Raw genomic sequence first — 18,269 nt, 5'->3', positions numbered from 1 at the left:
ATAGGTTCAATTTGTGCATAACCCCAAATTGGGGCGCCATACATGGCTATTGACAGACATTTCGAGGTGTAAACCTTCAGTAGGGCCTCTATTGGTCTAGCGCCCAGCCTTTTGGAAAAGGCCATGAGGGCTGCCGATGACCTAGTCACCGATAGGGTTTTTGCCCTAACCTGAGGGCCCCATGACCCCCTCTCGTCAAAGAGCACCCCCAGGTAGGGAAAGACTGCTGTTCTTGAGACCTCCTGGCCCTTGCATCTGAAGGATTTAGTCATACTTTTGTGCCTGTGTGCTCCTACTATCATTGTGTGCGATTTGCCCACGTTAACCTTCATATCTAGGTCATCCATGAAGGTACCAAATGCGTCAAGCAAACTCTGTAGGGCATTACCGGTCCGCGCAATAAGGACTGCGTCATCCGCGTATAGGAGTGCAGGGATCTTAGCTACTCCTACACGCGGAACATCGCCCCCACTCTTCTCTAGGCACTTCCCCAAACCATTGATGTAGATAGTGAACAGGAGGGGAGCTAGTATATATCCCTGCCTTACCCCCCGCCTGGAGTCAAATCGGGTGCTACATCTTCCCTCCCTAGTGACCCTGACCTTGGCGGACAAATCCTGATGTAATGAGGCAATGAATCCAACCAGGGCCTCATCTATCCCAATCTTCCGTAACATGGCCCAGAGATTAGTTCTGTTCACCAAATCGAAAGCCAAGGAGAGGTCCATGAATGCTAGAAATATGGACCCCTCCTTGGCGACCGTATACTTGGCGAGCAGAAGATGTAGATTTGAGCACTGTTCCACTGTGCCCCTCTTTTCCCTGAAGCCGTATTGTATTTCAGCTAACCCACCGTGGTTCTCTATACTCTCCCTCAGCTTGGTTAACAAGACTCTGCCTAGGATTTTAACGGCAGAGTCCAGGAGAGATATAGGCCTATAACAACCTGGGTCTTCCCGGTTACCTTTCTTGAAGATTGGGATGATGATGGAAGTAGCCCAGGAAGATGGGTAAAAGCTACTGGTAGCCGCATTAAATACCTTGGTCAAAACGGCTGCCCAAGTACCAGGGGAAGATTTATATAGATCGGCCGGCACCCCATCAGGGCCTGGTGCTTTATTCTTTGAGGTTTCATGGATGGCTTTTTCCACTTCGCCTATATTAAAACTCAGGGCATAGGACTCCGGAACGGCAGATGGATTGGGAGTACTGTCCATACTCTCGCCGCCGTATACTGCGCTAAAGTGACTGATCCATCTTTCATCCGGAATCACACAATCCATAACTGAATTAGGTGTGTCCGTGAAAAAGGGCTGATTAATTACATTCCAAAATTCTTTGCTGTCCCTTAAGATATCTACATTCAATAGGTTTTCCCAAGCAGTTGACTTGATCGTCTCTTTCCTTGATTTGATGGCCAACTTATATTGCTTCCTAAGGTAAGCTATATTCCTCGTATCCCTTGTAGATTGCTTTAGGGCAAGCATCAGCAATCTATGGGCCTTGGAGCAGCTTGCGTCGAACCAGCGATGGGATTTGCTGGTTCCCAGCCTCGTGCTGGCCGTGAGATCCGACACAATTTGGTTACAAATTGCTTCAAAGGCCCCCTTAATTTCCTCGGGCGGAGACAAATTGTTTTGGCAGACCTCACGGTAGCAGTTGATTTTGGGTAAGAGCTCTGCATGAAAGGTGTTGGGGACTACGTTTGCCCACTTGAGCCTTCTCCCCTGGTCAGTTGGGCGTACTAAGATATGAGCCTCATGTGTTTGAGGCATAGGTCCCATATACTGACCCCAGGCTACCTCCACTACAACCGGGTTGTGATCACTATGTACCGACACCAGCGTGTTGTATGACATTACCCTGTTCAGGATCCCTGGGGTCATAAATATATAATCGATAGAGGACCCTGGGGTAGTGCCTTTGTAGGTATGAGGTCTAATGGTGCCTTCGGGTGGGTTAGGTTCGTAAAGATTGTGGTGAGCCACTAGATCTTCTAATTCTGCTCCCTCGGTAGAATGCTCAAAATGTGGCTCTACTAGCCATGCGGAATCCGCCCCAATCGTTAAGCCACACGGACCATTACATGGGTGAATATTAAAATCTCCTAAAAGAATAATTTCATGACTAAAATGTGTGTTTTGACTGACAGAAACTAAAAAAGAATTTAGGCTGGCAATACTGTTATTGCTAGTATCCTTATTCATTGAGTTGTAAAAATTGACGTAAAGGGAACTCATGGAGGGGGAAACTAGCCTTTCAACTTTTTTGAGGTTTGGGCAGGGATTGTTGACCAGTTTTAACGAGCCTTTGAGTTTCAGAGAAGAGAGTTATGAGGCCGCCCCTGGCTCTACCTGAACTGCTTGGGGATGCGGCCCTAACAAAGCTAGTATAGCCGTCCAGGAAGAAACTATCTGCTGTATCCCAGGTCTCCTGCATAGCGATGACTTCGTATCCTCGGACCACTCTCACCCAATCCTTGTTTGTTACCTTGCTTTTAACACCTGCCACATTCCAACTAGCGAGTTTGCATACCAAGTCCTTCCCCCGCTCCGCTAGACCTGTTGGGGGGGGGTCGCCCAGGAGCTAGTGGTCAATCGACATCCTCCAATCCCTCCATACCCTCCAGGCCTTCCATGCCTGATAATGGAGCAAAACGGTTAGAAGTGGGTATCCCGCTAACTATTTGAGCGTCACCCGTCCCTTGAGCTGGTGGTGGCAGTAATATAGGATCTGAACTTTGGGGAAGGCATTGAGGGGAGCCCATGGTAATGGCTGCGGCGGAACCTGCCCTTGGGTGTGAGGTCAGGGTTAGGCTCGTGGATGGAGTGCTTCTGTCTGATCCTGCTCGGGCTGAGTGTATTCTCCGAAGACCAGGGGATACACGATCCCACGGGGATACCAGATATTTCAGAACACCGGAACCTAGCAACTGACAGTGCCTTCGCTGGGCTGGGTTCGCTGTTCTCTGCGCCCGTGTAACTGTGAAGCACAGGGTCAGGTAAACATAAATGAGTCGAACCACGTTAGTGTAACGACACTTGAGGGCCCCATGCAAGGTACATAGCGGGGCCGCGAGCCGTATTAATGAAACTCTGCTTTTCTGTTTTGTTTTTTTTCCCCCCTGAGAAAATCTACTATGTGTATATATATGTATATAGTGAACTCTAATCACTAGTATATGCAGACCTTTGTACTCTCTACCATTCCTATGTGATTTTTAGAGTATATCCACTCGTATTCCTTCCCTATGTATATAGATATAACTCTAATCACTAGTATATGCAGTAGACCTTCGTACTCTCTACCATTCCTATGTGACTCTTAGAGTATATCCACTCGTATCCCTTCCCTATGTATATAGAGATAACTCTAATCACTAGTATATGCAGTAGACCTTTGTACTCTCTACCATTCCTATGTGACTCTTAGAGTATATCCATTCGTATCCCTTCCTTATGTATATAGATAACTCTAATCACTAGTATATGCAGTAGACCTTTGTACTATCTACCATTCCTATGTGACTCTTAGAGTATATCCATTCGTATCTCTTCCTTGAGTGACTTTACTACTTGTACATATGCAATTCTATGGCAGGACCGGAGGCTTCTGATTATGCTTTCTCATTTCTTTACTGCACAAAACAGCAGCCAATGAAAATTAAAACTACAAATGTAAAAACAACCTTTCCCATGAGGCTTTGAACCACGCCTCTCATATAACAACCAATCACAGTGGCAATAAACATATATAGTATCGAGACACTAATCTGGCCTCCTCTTTCTTTGCTGCTCCGCAGCCCAGATAAGTGCTCCTTACTTTTCTATGCTTATTTGATCGAATGTTCATTGTTCGCCTCTGGCGTATTCTTATTGTGATTGTGTGCGCCGTGCACTTGTTCCTATGGATTCTGCTTTTCTTATGATGCAATTTTGCTTATTTTCTGTCTAACGCGCTGTGGCGCTTTGACGGCGGTGTCCCCGCCGCTTTCGGCGTTTCTTCCCTCAGGTCTCGGAGCGGTGCTGTCTGGCCCGCTCCGCTTCCCCCCCCTTGCTTTCCCGATCCCGTATCCCCTTACTTGTGGATGGAGCGCGTGTAGCGCTCATAGGTTTTTCCCCGTCCCCGCTCGCTGCCTGCGGCCCCTGCCGCTTTCAATCGCGGTTGCGATTTCGAGGGACTTGGCCCCCCCCTCGGGGAGGAGGCGCACGCGGGAGCCCGGCTGAGGCCCGGCGTGCGTCTGCAGGGGCCCGCGCACGCAGTGTGCGTGCGCAGCCCTGACAGTGCCGATCAGGATGCCTTAGCCCCGGCTGAAAGGGGACAACACGCAGTTTGGCCAGGAGCCGAGGGACGTTTTTCTGATCTAAAAGGCAGCGTTTTCAACACAGTTCACTATCGGAGGTCTGATGACTTAACCCCTAGCTTACCATTGACAGAGGAAGTAGGGTAATTTTTGGAAACCCTTTCATTCCTGATTTGGGTTGTTTTCCCTCCATTAGTCCTAGAATTGGACTTTCTACTATATTTTCTTTGGTATTTCCGGCTCCTGCGCCTGGCACTTCCCCTGCTTGACGCCCTACTTGGGCTGGCTATTCTGCTTCCCTCTGGGGATTTGGAGTGGGATTTTCAATCCCTTTTGATGATGGCAGATACTGAGTACTGCGATGAGGAGGGCACTGCGTACGAGTACCAGGGCAATGCTGAATATTACGAGGAGGAATCTATGGAAGACTTGATTGACAAGAAATTGGACGCTAAGCTTGATAAGGCCCTCTCCTCAGCCCTGCTTCCACTAGCCAAAAAATTGGAACTGCTGGTCCCTGGTAAGTCTCTGCCCCTTCCTGACCAGGATCCTTCCCGTCCCCCTCTCCGTAAAAAGAAGGCTCTGGACTCGTCCTGGCCCCATGCCCAATCCTATGATAAGCTTTGTAAAGCTAAAGAGTCTTCCACTGGCGACAAGGCCTTGCCGTCCCGCCCCCCCTCCCTCTCCCCCTCCCAAAGACACCACCACTGACACAGATACATACACAGATTCCTCGGACGCTGCGCCCCGCAAGCGCTCTAAGAAGCGCAAACATGCCTCCCCTCCCGTTACTCCCTCACCCTTCTCCTTTGACCCATCGGACATTGTGCATCCTAGGTCCTCTGATTGGGTCCCTCCCCCTGCTGTGGCGGCCTACCTGGAGACGCACCTGCGTAAAGGTTTTGATAAAGAGGTGAGAGCGCGCCTTAAGTCCGAGTGTCCCCGTCCCGACCTGGCCCACAAAGTGGCCATTACTCCAGATATCGACACCTCCATGACTACGTTCCTGAAAAAATACAAGAAAGACCCTAAAAAAGGCATTGATCGCGCGCTCAGAGCGTGCCAAGATAAGGTTCTTGACCTTTCGGGGCCTTTGGCCAAGATACTGGAGCTGGCCCTCCAAGCTCAGGAGACTGGTGACGCCATCCACCCGGAAGTTCTTGCGGGTTGGGCGCAACGAGCCATTTGCATGCTGGGGAACGCAAACTGCGCTCTGGCTTCTGAGAGACGGAAGTCGGTCTTACTCCGGATTGACCCCCAACTGGTTGATTTGGCTTCATCGGAGCCGGGCCCTTTGGCGGAAGGGCAGTTGTTCGGGGACAATTTTGTAAAGGACATTGCTAAATTTGTCAATACGTTTGCATCTTTGGATAAGTCTCAAGCCTCCTTGAAGAGGGTGTTGCACCAGGTCTCTAACAGGGCTGGGCGTGGCAGAGGACGCTCGACCGGCCGCTATTCGAACATCAGTCCTCAACGTCGTTACGCCCCGCGACGGGGCAGAGGGTATACACAAGAACCAGATCAGGCGGGCTTCTACCCGTCAAGATCCCGCGGCTTCCGAGGCCGTTATAATCGAGGAGTCAACAGAGGCTACAAAAACTTCGACAATGAGTCCTCTGGTAAGTCAAATGTGCCCTTTGGTCCCTCTAGGGGGAAGGTTGCGTCACTTTGTAATGAATTGGTCGAGTCTCACGACAGACGCTTGGGTCTTACAGACCGACCAGGGCTACGAGATAGAGATGGTGGAGTGTCCCCTGCAACCTTCTCCCCCTCAGCCTCTCCGTTTTTCCCATCTCGAACAGAGTTTTATAGACTCAGAGCTAGAAGAGCTTTTGACAAAAAGGGCTATTGCGGCAGGACCCTTCATTCCAGACGGCTTCTGCAGCAATGTCTTTCTGGTTCAAAAGAAAGGTGGCGGTCAACGCCTTGTTCTCAATCTGAGGGACTTCAACCCCTTTGTGACTTATCGCCACTTCAAGATGGAGGGCATCCATCTCTTACGGGACCTCCTGTTGGAGAACGACTGGATGGTCCGATTAGACTTAAAAGATGCCTATCTAACAGTCCCCATCTGCCCATCTCATCAAAAATACGTGCAGTTCCCCTGGAAAGGGTGTTGGTATCGTTACAAGGTGCTTCCCTTTGGTCTGTCTTCAGCCCCTTGGGTGTTCACCAAGCTCCTCAAACCTGTGATCGCTCGCCTCCGAGAGATGGGAGTGCGTCTCATTGTTTACCTGGACGACATGCTCGTCCTGGCCCAAGACAGGTCCCTTCTTCTTGCCCACTTGGAGTGGACGACGTCCTTACTGCAGAATCTGGGATTCGTAATCAATACCAAGAAATAGGTGATGATACCGAATCAACAGATGGAATTCCTGGGGTTCCTGATAGACTCTGTTTCAGCTCAACTGCTCCTTCCCCTTCACAAGATCGGGTCCATCAAGAGGGAGATAAAATCCACCTTGGCCAGGGAGAGGATTTCCTTGCGTGTGCTGGCGCGGATTGTGGGCCTTCTGGCCTCGTCGATCCAAGCCATCTTTCCCGGTCCCTTACACTACAGGGCCCTGCAGAGATTGAAAATCTTTTACTTACAGAGGAAATTTCACTACGATCATCTAATTCCTCTTTCTCCCGAGGCCCGGGAGGAACTCCAGTGGTGGCTGGAACACATGTCGGCCTGGAATGGCCGGGCCATCTTCGGCGCAGCTCCAGATGTGGTGGTCGAATCGGACGCCAGTCAGTGGGGCTGGGGCGCTCGCTGTGGAGATTTTACCACAGGAGTGCGTTGGTCAGCAGAAGAACTCTCACTTCACATAAATTGCCTGGAACTGTTGGCAGGGTCCTTTGCCATCAGGTCTGTCTCACCGCTGAAGAGCAATTGTTGTATACTCCTCCGGATGGACAATGTCTCCGCGGTGAGATACATCAACCGATTAGGGGGGACGAAGTCCCGGATGTTGGTACACATTGCAAAGGAATTTTGGCATTTCTGCCTGGACCGCAAGATCTCTGTAGTTGCGGAATACCTTCCGGGGAAACTCAATCAGGTGGCGGATTGGAACTCCCGATTCCTCAGAGACTTCAGCGACTGGAGACTTCGCCCCTCGCTGCTCTCTCAGATCATGACTATGCGAGGCCCCTGTCAAGTGGATCTGTTTGCCTCTCGGCTCAATGCCCATCTTCCCCTGTTTTACAGTTGGAAACCGGATCCAATGGCGATGGGGACGGACGCGTTCCTTCACCATAGGGGGCAACGGAGGAATTATGCCTTTCCCCTGTTTGCCTTGATTCCGAGAGTGGCGGCGTTGGTCCACCGGCAGAGGGCGACAATAGTGTTGGTGACTCCGTTCTGGTCGACTCAGTCGTGGTTTCCCACACTGTTGGAGTTATCTGTGGATCTCCCCTTCCGGCTCCCAGTCTTCCCGACGCTTCTGCAGGACCCAGTGGGTGCTTGCCATCCCTTAGTCCTGCAGAACCAGTTGACCTTAATGGTGTGGATGCTCTACGGAGACATGAATGCCTTGCAGGCCTTTCACGAGAGGCTTCCGGCTTTATGCAACAAGCGTGGGCTCCTTCCACCCGGAAACGATACTCTGCATCTTGGAAGAAGTGGGTGGGTTGGTGCCTTTCAAAGCAGGTGGATCCCGTGGGATCAAATGTGACTGAGGTACTGAATTTTCTGTCTGAGCGTGCAGTTTCAGGCCTGGCTTACAGGTCGGTTAACAATTTCAGGTCTGCAATTTCTGCTGGTCACAACCACATTGACGGTAAACCGGTGGGGATGCATCCCCTGGTTTGTAAGTTGCTTAGAGGGGTGCGTGTGGCTAACCCTCCTCGGCCCAGGTATTCCACAATGTGGGATGTTACTAAGGTGCTTAACTTGTTGGAAACCTGGCCCAATAATGGTGATTTGTCTTTGAAACAGCTCTCTGCTAAGCTCACTATGCTTTTGTGCCTCATTTCATGTCGCAGAGTTTCAGATGTTAGAGCTTTGGATTTGGCTGGTGGGATGTTTTCTCCTCAAGGTGTCTCCTTTGTTATCACACGACGTACTAAGACCATGTCACGCTCAGTGGAATATCCGGCCTTTCCTCATAACAGCAAGCTATGTGTGTTGCAGTGTCTCAAATGTTATGAGGAGCGTACTATTGCACACAGGGTTGATCCCTTGGGACAATTGCTCATATCTATTCAAAAACCCTTCAAACCTGTTGCTGCGGCTACTTTAGCCAGGTGGGTTAGATGGATGATGTCTGAAGCTGGCATTGATATCTCTGCTTATGGTGCGCATTCAGCTAGAGGCGCGATGGCTTCTAAAGCCTATTTATTAGGGTCCCGCTTAGAAGATATCCTCAGGGCGGCTGATTGGTCTTCGGACTCTACGTTTAAGGTGTTTTATTATAAGCCTATTCCTCATGTTTCTGATGCTGTGCTTGATGAGCTTGATTTATGAGCTTTGAACCAGCATAATCAGAAGCCTCCGGTCCTGCCATAGAATACAAAATTTTCTAGCTATCGCGACAAGAATTTTAGATTCTATTAAGGACACGGAGGCGAGGATTATCCCACCCGTTGTGACAGTTATATAACTGTAAAGTTGTCTCGAAATTATGTTGTTTAACAACTTTGTACCCACCCTCTGAGAAATAGGATTTGTGGGCTTCTTTTCTCAAACTTCTTTTTCTGTTTCAGGAAACGATTCCAACAAGAGTTAACTGCCTCCTGTGGATGGTGCTGCTGTCCCTTCCTGGTGGAGGATGATTCCTTGTGGTTCTGAATTTTCTACGTTGGGAATTCCTAAAGGATCTGTTCTCTCCGTTGAGAGTTAAGACTTTTGTTCACTATGACGAGACTGTTCGCGCAAAGAAAGAGGAGGCCAGATTAGTGTCTCGATACTATATATGTTTATTGTCACTGTGATTGGTTGTTATATGAGAGGCGTGGTTCAAAGCCTCATGGGAAATGTTGTTTTTACATTTGTAGTTTTCATTTTCATTGGCTGCTGTTTTGTGCAGTAAAGAAATGAGAAAGCATAATCCTCGCCTCCGTGTCCTTAATAGAATCTAAAATTCTTGTTGCGATAGCTAGAAAATTTTGTATTTTTCTTTCTGTTTGTATCTCCTCCTTGAGTGACTTTACATCTTGTACATTTGCAATTGTTTCTGTTTGTATCTTTTATGTAACGCATGTAATTCTAAGTCCTTATGTTTTGCAACTGGTTCTTATGTAAAGCGCTCTGACACCTTCGGGTAAAAATCACATTAAATAAATAAATACATATTTTTTTAAAGTATTTAATCAGGAGCCCTTAGTCGCCCCCCCCCCCCCTCTCCCCCCTGTCCCCCCGCATCACGGGGGCATGTGTGACGCCCCTGCCATGATTCCACCAGGATGAAGAGGAATGTGCCAGCCCTCCTCCTGAACTTTCGGACATGGACCTCCGTGCTCCCCGCCATTTTCCCTGTATGACTTGGCTCTTCTTTTAACTTTCTCTTCCGCCTTTTTAGTGATCGCCCACTGACCTTTCGACTTTCCTATTGTCTCTCCTGTTGCCTCTGACACACTCCTCACTGTCTTTTTCATCACTCTCTGCTTCCCTCTCTCGTTTATCTCACGGGCCTGCCTTCTCTGTGACTCTTAGAGTATATCCAGTCCTTTCCCTTCCCTATGTATATAGAGATAGCTCTAATCACTAGTATATGCTGTAGAACGTTGTGCTCTCCACCATTCCTATGTGACTCTTAGAGTATATCCAGTTATATCCCTTCCCTATGTATATAGAGATAACTCTAACGACTAGTCTCCCATTTGATTGTCTAGAGTATATCCATGTCTATCCCCTCCCTTTGTTGATAGAGATATTACTAGTTTAGGCCTAGAGTATATCCATTTGTATACCTTTTTGTAATGCTTGTAATCCTAAATCCATATGTTTTTAACTGGTTCTTTTGTAATGCAAAATTTTTGCAATCATTTTACGCATGTAACCTTCAGTCCTTATGTTGTCCACTGGATCCTATGTAAAGCGCTCTGACACCTTCGGGTAAAGTTCGTTATCTCACGTGCCTGCCCTCTCTTAGAGTATTTCCAGTCCTTTCCCTTCCCTATGTATATAGAGATAGCTCTAATCACTAGTATATGCTGTAGACCGTTGTGCTCTCCACCATTCCTATGTGACTCTTAGAGTTTATCCAGTCATATCCCTTCCCTATGTATATAGAGATAACTCTAACGACTAGTCCCCTATATGACTGTTAGAGTATATCCATGTGTATCCCCTCCCTATGTTGATAGAGATATCACTAGTATAGGCCTAGAATATATCCATTTGTGTATCTTCCTTGTGTACGCATGTAATCATAAGTCCGTATGTTTTCAACTGGTTCTTATGTAAGTCAAAAATATGCAAATCTGTTCTTCCGAATGTAACCATCAGTTCTTATGGTTGAAACTGGGTCCTATGTAAAGCGCTCTGACACCTTCGGGTAAAGTTCGCGCTATATAAAATCGCATAAATAAATAAATAAATAAATAAAAAATGTAGTGGGCCATGTAGTGGTTCAGGTTACACTACAGTGACGTCAACAAGTTCATCGTGACGCGGCCGCGGTGTCCGTGGAATGACTCAAGAGTAGGAGACGGCGATGAAGGGCGCCTCACGTTGTAATTCCTCCGCCCAAAAAAAGGTTCTGTGTGCATGAGTTATTTCCAGGGGCCTGCTCTGGGACCCCAGCAGCAACACTACACCCACTTCAGGCACAAGAACGACGCACATTGGTGTAACAACCAAAGCTGCCGTCTTTAAAACTGGGGAACCGAGTTCGAGTCTCGGCATCGCTCAACATCCTGTTAATGTGGGCAAATCATTGAATCTCCTCGTGGCTACAAAAATACACGAATAAGAATTTGCCCTTGTGTAATATACCTTGTGCTCATGTAAGCGCTGCAATACCTTCGGTTCGACGTCACGCTAACTAAACTGCAAAAAAATATAAAACATCTCTGAACTGCCAGGAATCCACGAGGATCTGTCGGAAGGCTGAAGTACGAGAGGACTCTACAACCAATGACCACCACTGTGTTCTACATGAAAGCACTCGGATTGGTTACATTGACGACAAACTGCAGTACCAGCCCTGTTTACCGCCACGAGCTCCGCCTTCTTCCAGATGACACCTAGAGTGAGTAAAGCTATTTGATTGGCTGTCATACGACCCGGAAGTTATGAAAGACGAAAGTTTCGCCTCTCAAACAAAGGCTAACTGATAACTGTGATCTGGCTAAGTTTAAGGACAGACCATGTAATTAAAGAAAGGTGGTGTCTTTAGTTCAGCCTTTCTGGTCAGCAATGGAGAGCAGCGGACTTCTGCACCAGATTCTCAGCCTTAGCCTCGTCCCCCGCGTTGGAAATGCTACTATCTGTCCCAACTCTGCTTCACTCTGCTCGTTCCCTGGTGAGACTTTGTTGCCTACAGCATTAGCAAACATTGGAGAATAGTTAGCCGTCTCGATATCAGGAAGTATGTGCAGATAAAATAAACGACTCGCAATGAAGCCTCAGATGAGTTTATTGGGTACGACCATAGCTAATTACTAGTAATATTGAAGATGATTACTTGAATAAGAGGAAAGGGTATACACATTTCATATAGCACTTATGCCCCCCTGACAAGTAATTGAAGAACTTTTTTTGTGTGATTAGCGCGCTCCTCTTTAACACAAGATTAATAGTTAGTAGGTTTGTAACATTTTTGTTTATCCTTGTGCATTAGTTGTTAGGTGTTTTCCTCTTGATTTCAAGCGTGTATAGTAGAGTTTTGAGTAGGTAAAGAAAGATAGGAATGGATTTGAAAAGAAAGGGGGACTTTGATGTAGGGATATAATGATTGGAATGGAATTGAAACGAGGAATTAGTACTTTTTAAAAATAAGTAGTGGCGGTATGTGCCGGTTAGTTGGGTGGCTTGGCTAAATAAAAGGGTTGAAAATTTGGGAGTTCATAGTAGTCAGAAAGGTTTGGCATCAGACAGAGGGACGGAGGGGATTTTCTTTTATTTACCAAATTGTAATTATATATATATATAAACATATATCGACGCTCCCAAGACTTGCTCCTTCCGCTCTCCCGCCCTCGGTAGCAGGAGCACAAACGCCTGTAGAGCTTGCCGGACCTTTAGTCACAATTAGGTACAAAATCAAGCGATCACTCCGGGGGTTTCTCCAAAAGCTTGATGTTTAATCCAATAACTTGTTTCAAGTGTCACACACTCTTGCCCACACACTGGATGTGAGTACCCAGGCAGAATACATACAATTTCTATGACAAAAGAGCGAACAAAACAGAGAGCTGTAATACACCAGAGAACATGACATCCATTTTGGAGTGTGCAAACACCCACTGTCATGGTGCCTAGTACTTCAGTTTACCTTCAACATTATGATGTGTTATATTCTGACATATCCATAAATCACATAGTGTTATTGCATATAAGTTCATTGTTATCAGTCACAATAATACCTACACAAATTGCTCTCACCGAATTGTATGTGTATTCCTAATGGTTTATGGCATCCATCTTGAAATGTCTACTAAACGTCTTTATTTCTCATAGTGAGATACTTAGGTGGTAGGGAATGTGATGTAAATATGGGCTTCATATTCTAGGAGAAACGCCTCGACCCGTGTAGGGACTAAGGTTAACAAGTCTTGATGTGGGTATAATACACATGCAAATCAAGGTGATAATTGCTACGGACTGTCTGTTCATAAGATAGTTCTGTTGGCATAGTGCCCCACTTTACCCCTAACACAATATGTCAGCCATCGTGGCGAGAATCTGGAATGCTCAGCATAATACCATCATCTACACATAACACTTATGAGACCGCAATAATAACAAAAGGAAAATTGTATGTTCTGCAAAAAGCAACCTAGCCAACTGCATGTTTGCATATCATTATTCTAAATCTAGTGGTGTACGTCTTGTGCTTAAATAGATTAATTGTGAAATAATTATGATAAAAATAGGATTAAAAGGGTTTTTATTTTATCTGTGATGTGCCCTTCACCACTTCCATGTGATATTCGAAGAAAAGGGTAGGGACCCCTGATAATCACACCCTTTGGGAGATGGTCCCTTCCTTTTCCCTTGTGATATGAAAGAAGAAAATAATTTATGCAATTCATGTAGTATGCATGTGATAAAATCAAAAACGTATATACGCACAGAGAACACATCAGACTTCAAATATATACAGATTTTACGCAGTTGTAGGAACCCACCTCTAGTTACCCGAAGTTAATCGGATTCTAGGTGTATATACTTTCTAATGTTCGTAGTTTTCCTGTAGGTAGATACCTAATTCTTCATCTACGTTGTGCCCCTTGGGGAATCTGCATTGGAAATTTAGAATGTGCCAGGATTCCCTTTTCATGAGCTGTAGGGTTCTGTTTCTACCTCTATAATTCTGGCGTACCTGCTCAATGTTGAAATACTGCAGTAGGGAGCTGTTGGATAGATGGTACTCGGCGAAATGTCTGTCCATCAGGTAGTGTGGATCTTTCTTATTTATTGCCCGCATGTGCTCCAATATTCTCTTCTTTGCGGGAAAGATAGTGCTACCAACATACTGTTACTTGCAGGGGCTGGAGTACATAGATGATGTATGTAGAACTACATGTTAAGAATTGGATAATGTCGCTTGCACCAGTAGGTGTTTCAAAGTTTTTTTTCATGTAGCTTTTCTGGCACGCCTGACAGTGGCCACATGGAAAAAAACTCTGCAGGCCCTGTTGAAAGGTGTGTTGTTTTCTGGTTATATCCCCTTTGACCAGTATGTCTCTACCTTTCCTGTATGTTATCATAGGTCTTTTGGGTAGATCTTGTCTCAATTTCGGGTTACTCGTCAAAATGTTCCAGTTACGTGCCACTATTCTTGCGCTTTTCTTAGATTCTAAATTGTAATTCAGAATGACCCTGGGTGTAGCATCTTTGTCAGTATTCGCATGTTCCTCCTGTTTATCGAGGAGAGTTTCTTCCCGTGTGATTCTACCAGCCTTGTCTCTGGCTCTATTTAGAACGCACTTGGGGTAGCCTCATTCTGTAAATCTTTTCATCATGGTTTCTTACTCCCTCAGATAGCCGTCCTCAGTACTGCAGTTCCTCTTTGCTCTCAGTAGCCCCCGATATGGAATACTCCATTTCAAGGTTTCTGGGTGACTACTGAGAGCATGCAGGAGACTGTTGCCAGCAGTTGCTTTCCCTTGCAGTGTGGTTTTAAGTTTGTTGTTCTCCACCTTGACTTTAACGTCCAGGAATTCAATACTTTCCTGACTTATGGTGTAGGTTAGTTTGAGGTTGTATTAGTTTCTGTTCAGGTCGTCTACTGCTTTTACTGATCTTGCCTCGCTGCCTTTTCATATGACAAAAATATTGTCTATGTAGCGCAGCCATTTGATCACTCTTCCTTCCCTATGTTCTGCTTCTAAACTGTTTAGGATTTCCTCCTCACAAACTCCCAGAAAAAGATTCGCAAAGCTTGGGGCAAAGCATGTCCCCATAGCAGTTCCGAGAACTTGCTTGTAGATGGTTCCATCAAGCACAAACATATTATTGTGTAGACAGAAATTCATCATTTCTAGTAGCATGTGTTTGTGGTCATGGTAGCCGATTTCTCTAGTCTTCAGGAAGTAGTAACATGACTTTATACCCAGAGAGTGATCGATTATTTTGTACATGGAGTTGACATCCATACATATTTACAGATAGTCATCCTCCCATTTCATGCTCTCTACTTTCCCTAGGGATTCGTTTGTATCCCTTACGTATGAGGGGAGTGCACTAACCTAATCTCTGAGGAAGCAATCTACTTATTTTGATATGTGTTCCGCTACGCTTCCTATTGCCAAAATAATCGGTCTGCCTGGTGGTACACTGGCATGTTTGTGAATCTTCGGTAGAAGATAAAACACTGTCAGCTTGGGGTAATCTCTTTTCAGGTAGCAGTATTCCTCCAATTGGAGGATTCTGCTACCTTTCCAGCCCTTGAGCTAGTTCCATACGCAGATAATGCTCTCATTATACTCTGTTATCTGCATTTTACATAGAATTTGGTATCATGCAGCTGTCTCATTGCTTCAGTTCTGTAAGATTCTTTGTCCCACAGTACAATGTTGCCCCCTTTATCCGCTGGACGTATCAAGATATTCTCATCCTCTGAGAGTGTTGTAATCACTTTTCTTTGTTCCTTCGAGAAGTTCTGTGATACGTTAATCTTTTTCTTCTGGAGGCGTAGTTGGATCAAGTCATTTGTCACAGTGTCATGGATTAGTCTATATTATCATGTGCTGTATTCAGTAAAAAGGTCGATTTAGGTTTAAAACCTTTAGCGGCTGACCGGTCTGTTGTGACTCCCAATATTCCATCTGTATCTTTGGATACCATGTCGGACTCTACAAGGAGTTCTTGGAGTGTTCTTAATGTGTCTATGTCCTTAATGGTTAGGTAGGGATTGTTATTGGTATATTCAGATGCTTGGTCTTCAGTAATATTAACCTCTGATCCTCTGTTTCCTTTCAAGTGATGCCACTTTTTAAGTTTTAGTTTCCTAACAAACTTAAAGATGTCGATTCTGGTGTTTGGATAGCAAAAATGATTCGAGTGCCAGAAGGTTAGGACCAGGCAGTGTCTTCTTCTCAAAAAAGGAAAGGGGACGAAGGGAGAGGATGACGATGGTTCTGTTAACCGTTTCATCATCCATCATTGTTGTTGCTTGGAACCAGTCTTCTTGCTTCCCATCGACTCTTTGCCTCTTCCGTTCCTTTTGCTGGAGTCGATTTCTCTGCCATGGTTTTCTTCCGGATTTCTTCCTCTTCCTCTGCCCCACTGGTTCCTGCCCCTTCCTCGTGTTTTTGGAGGTTGGATGGCACGTGGTGTTTGTCTCCCCGTTTTGAGGAGACGGTGCTCATCTAAAACAGTAGCTTGTGCCTTTACAACAACTTCTCCATGGGTCCATGGTAAGCAAGACAACTGGCTCCAAGCAACAACAATGATGGATGATGAAACAGTGAACAGAACCATCGTCAACCTCTCCCATCGTCCCCTTTCCCAGAAAAATACACTATGCCTGGGCCTATCCTTCTGCCCCTCGGATCCTTTTTGCTATCCAAACACCAGAATTGAAATCTTGAAGTTTGTTAGGAAACGAAAACTTAAAAAGTGGCATCACTTGAAAGGAAACAGAGGATCGGAGGTTAATAGTACTGAAGACCAACCCTCTAAATACACCAATAACAATTCCTACCTGTCCATTAAGGACATAGACACATTAAGAACACTCCAAGAAGTCCTTGTAGAGTCTGACATGGTATCCAAAGATACAGATGGAATATTGGGAGTCACAACAGACTGGTCAGCAGCTACAGGTTTCAAACCTAAATTGACCTTTTTACCGAATACAGCACATGATAATATAGACTAATTCCACAACACTGTGACAAATGATCTGATCCAACTGTGCCTCCAGAAGAAAAAGACTTACGTATCACAGAACTTCTCGAAGGAACAAAAAACAAGCATTAGAAATGCAATCGGGCTCGGATTTATTTGAGTTTGAGCTAATGGCATTGTAAATGCCAATGTATTGTTGCTATGTGTTATGGAGTGTGTTCGTGTGGTGTGTACTGCCAGTGATCTCCTTGTGAGTGTGAGAATATTGCACCGTTACTGCCTGTGTTGTCCTTCTTGTGAGTGTGAGAAGCTTGCACCTCTGCTGCCTGTGGTCTCCTTGTGAGTGGAAGAAGCTTGCACCTCTGCTGCCTGTGGTCTCCTTGTGAGTGTAAGAAGCTTGCACCTCTGCTGCCTGTGATGTCCTTCTTGTGAGTGTAAGAAGCTTGCACTGCTGCTGCCTGTGATGTCGTTCTTGTGAGTGTGAGAAGCTTGCACAGCTGCTGCCTGTGAGTATGAGAAGATTGCATTGTGCATCTTTGTGCTGTGCCTGTTCTTTATAAGGGACTCTTGCTATGTTGCTGCTGCTGCCTTGGCACAGTACCTACTGTGAGTGTGTGAGGGAAGCTTGCACCGCTGCTGCTTGTGATGTCCTTCTTGTGAGTGGGAGAAGCTTGCACCTCAGCTGCCTGTGGTCTCCTTGTGAGTGTAAGAAGCTTGCACTGCTGCTGCCTGTGATGTCGTTCTTGTGAGTGTGAGAAGCTTGCACCGCTGCTGCTTGTGATGTCCTTCTTGTGAGTGGGAGAAGCTTGCACCTCAGCTGCCTGTGGTCTCCTTGTGAGTGTGAGAAGCTTGCACAGCTGCTGCCTGTGATGTCCTTCGTGTGAGTGTGAGAAGCTTGCACCGCTGCTGCCTGTGAGTATGAGAAGATTGCATTGTGCATCTCTGTGCTGTGCCTGTTCTTTGTAAGGGACTCTTGCTCTGTTGCTGCTGCTGCCTTGGCACAGTACCTGCTGTGAGTGTGTAAGGGAAGCTTGCACCACTGCTGCTTGTGATGTAGTTCTTGCGAGTGTGAGAAGCTTGCACCTCTGCTGCCTGTCGTCTCCTTGTGAGTGTAAGTAGCTTGCACTGCTGCTGCCTGTGATGTCGTTCTTGTGAGTGTGAGAAGCTTGCACCGCTGCTGCTTGTGATGTCCTTCTTGTGAGTGGGAGAAGCTTGCACCTCAGCTGCCTGTGGTCTCCTTGTGAGTGTGAGAAGCTTGCACCGCTGCTGTTTGTGATGTCCTTCTTGTGAGTGTGAGAAGCTTGCACCGCTGCTGTTTGTGATGTCCTTCTTGTGAGTGGGAGAAGCTTGCAACTCAGCTGCCTGTGGTCTCCTTGTGAGTGTAAGAAGCTTGCACAGCTGCTGCCTGTGATGTCCTACTCACTACTCTACTCTACTCACTACTCACTACTCTACTCACTACTCTACTCACTACTCACTACTCTACTCACTACTCTACTCACTACTCTACTCACTACT

At 46.3% G+C, this 18,269-nt stretch overlaps 1 protein-coding gene across 1 annotated transcript in view; it reads left to right on the top strand.

The window, feature by feature from the left end:
• Positions 1-11,524: 11,524 nt before the first annotated feature.
• The window catches only part of TMEM170A (transmembrane protein 170A), a 162,269-nt gene continuing 155,524 nt past the window's right edge, over positions 11,525-18,269 (top strand). The window contains exon 1 of the mRNA XM_078668605.1: positions 11,525-11,757. Within this exon, the coding sequence (XP_078524731.1) occupies positions 11,652-11,757 (106 nt within the window). The 5' untranslated portion in view covers positions 11,525-11,651. The remainder of the gene's footprint in view (positions 11,758-18,269) is intronic.

The sequence above is a fragment of the Lissotriton helveticus genome, chromosome 12, assembly GCF_964261635.1.
Source record: "Lissotriton helveticus chromosome 12, aLisHel1.1, whole genome shotgun sequence".
NCBI lineage: Eukaryota > Metazoa > Chordata > Amphibia > Caudata > Salamandridae > Lissotriton > Lissotriton helveticus.
Note: the sequence above shows the minus strand (reverse complement) of the source record. Positions and strands in the feature narration are given on the sequence as shown.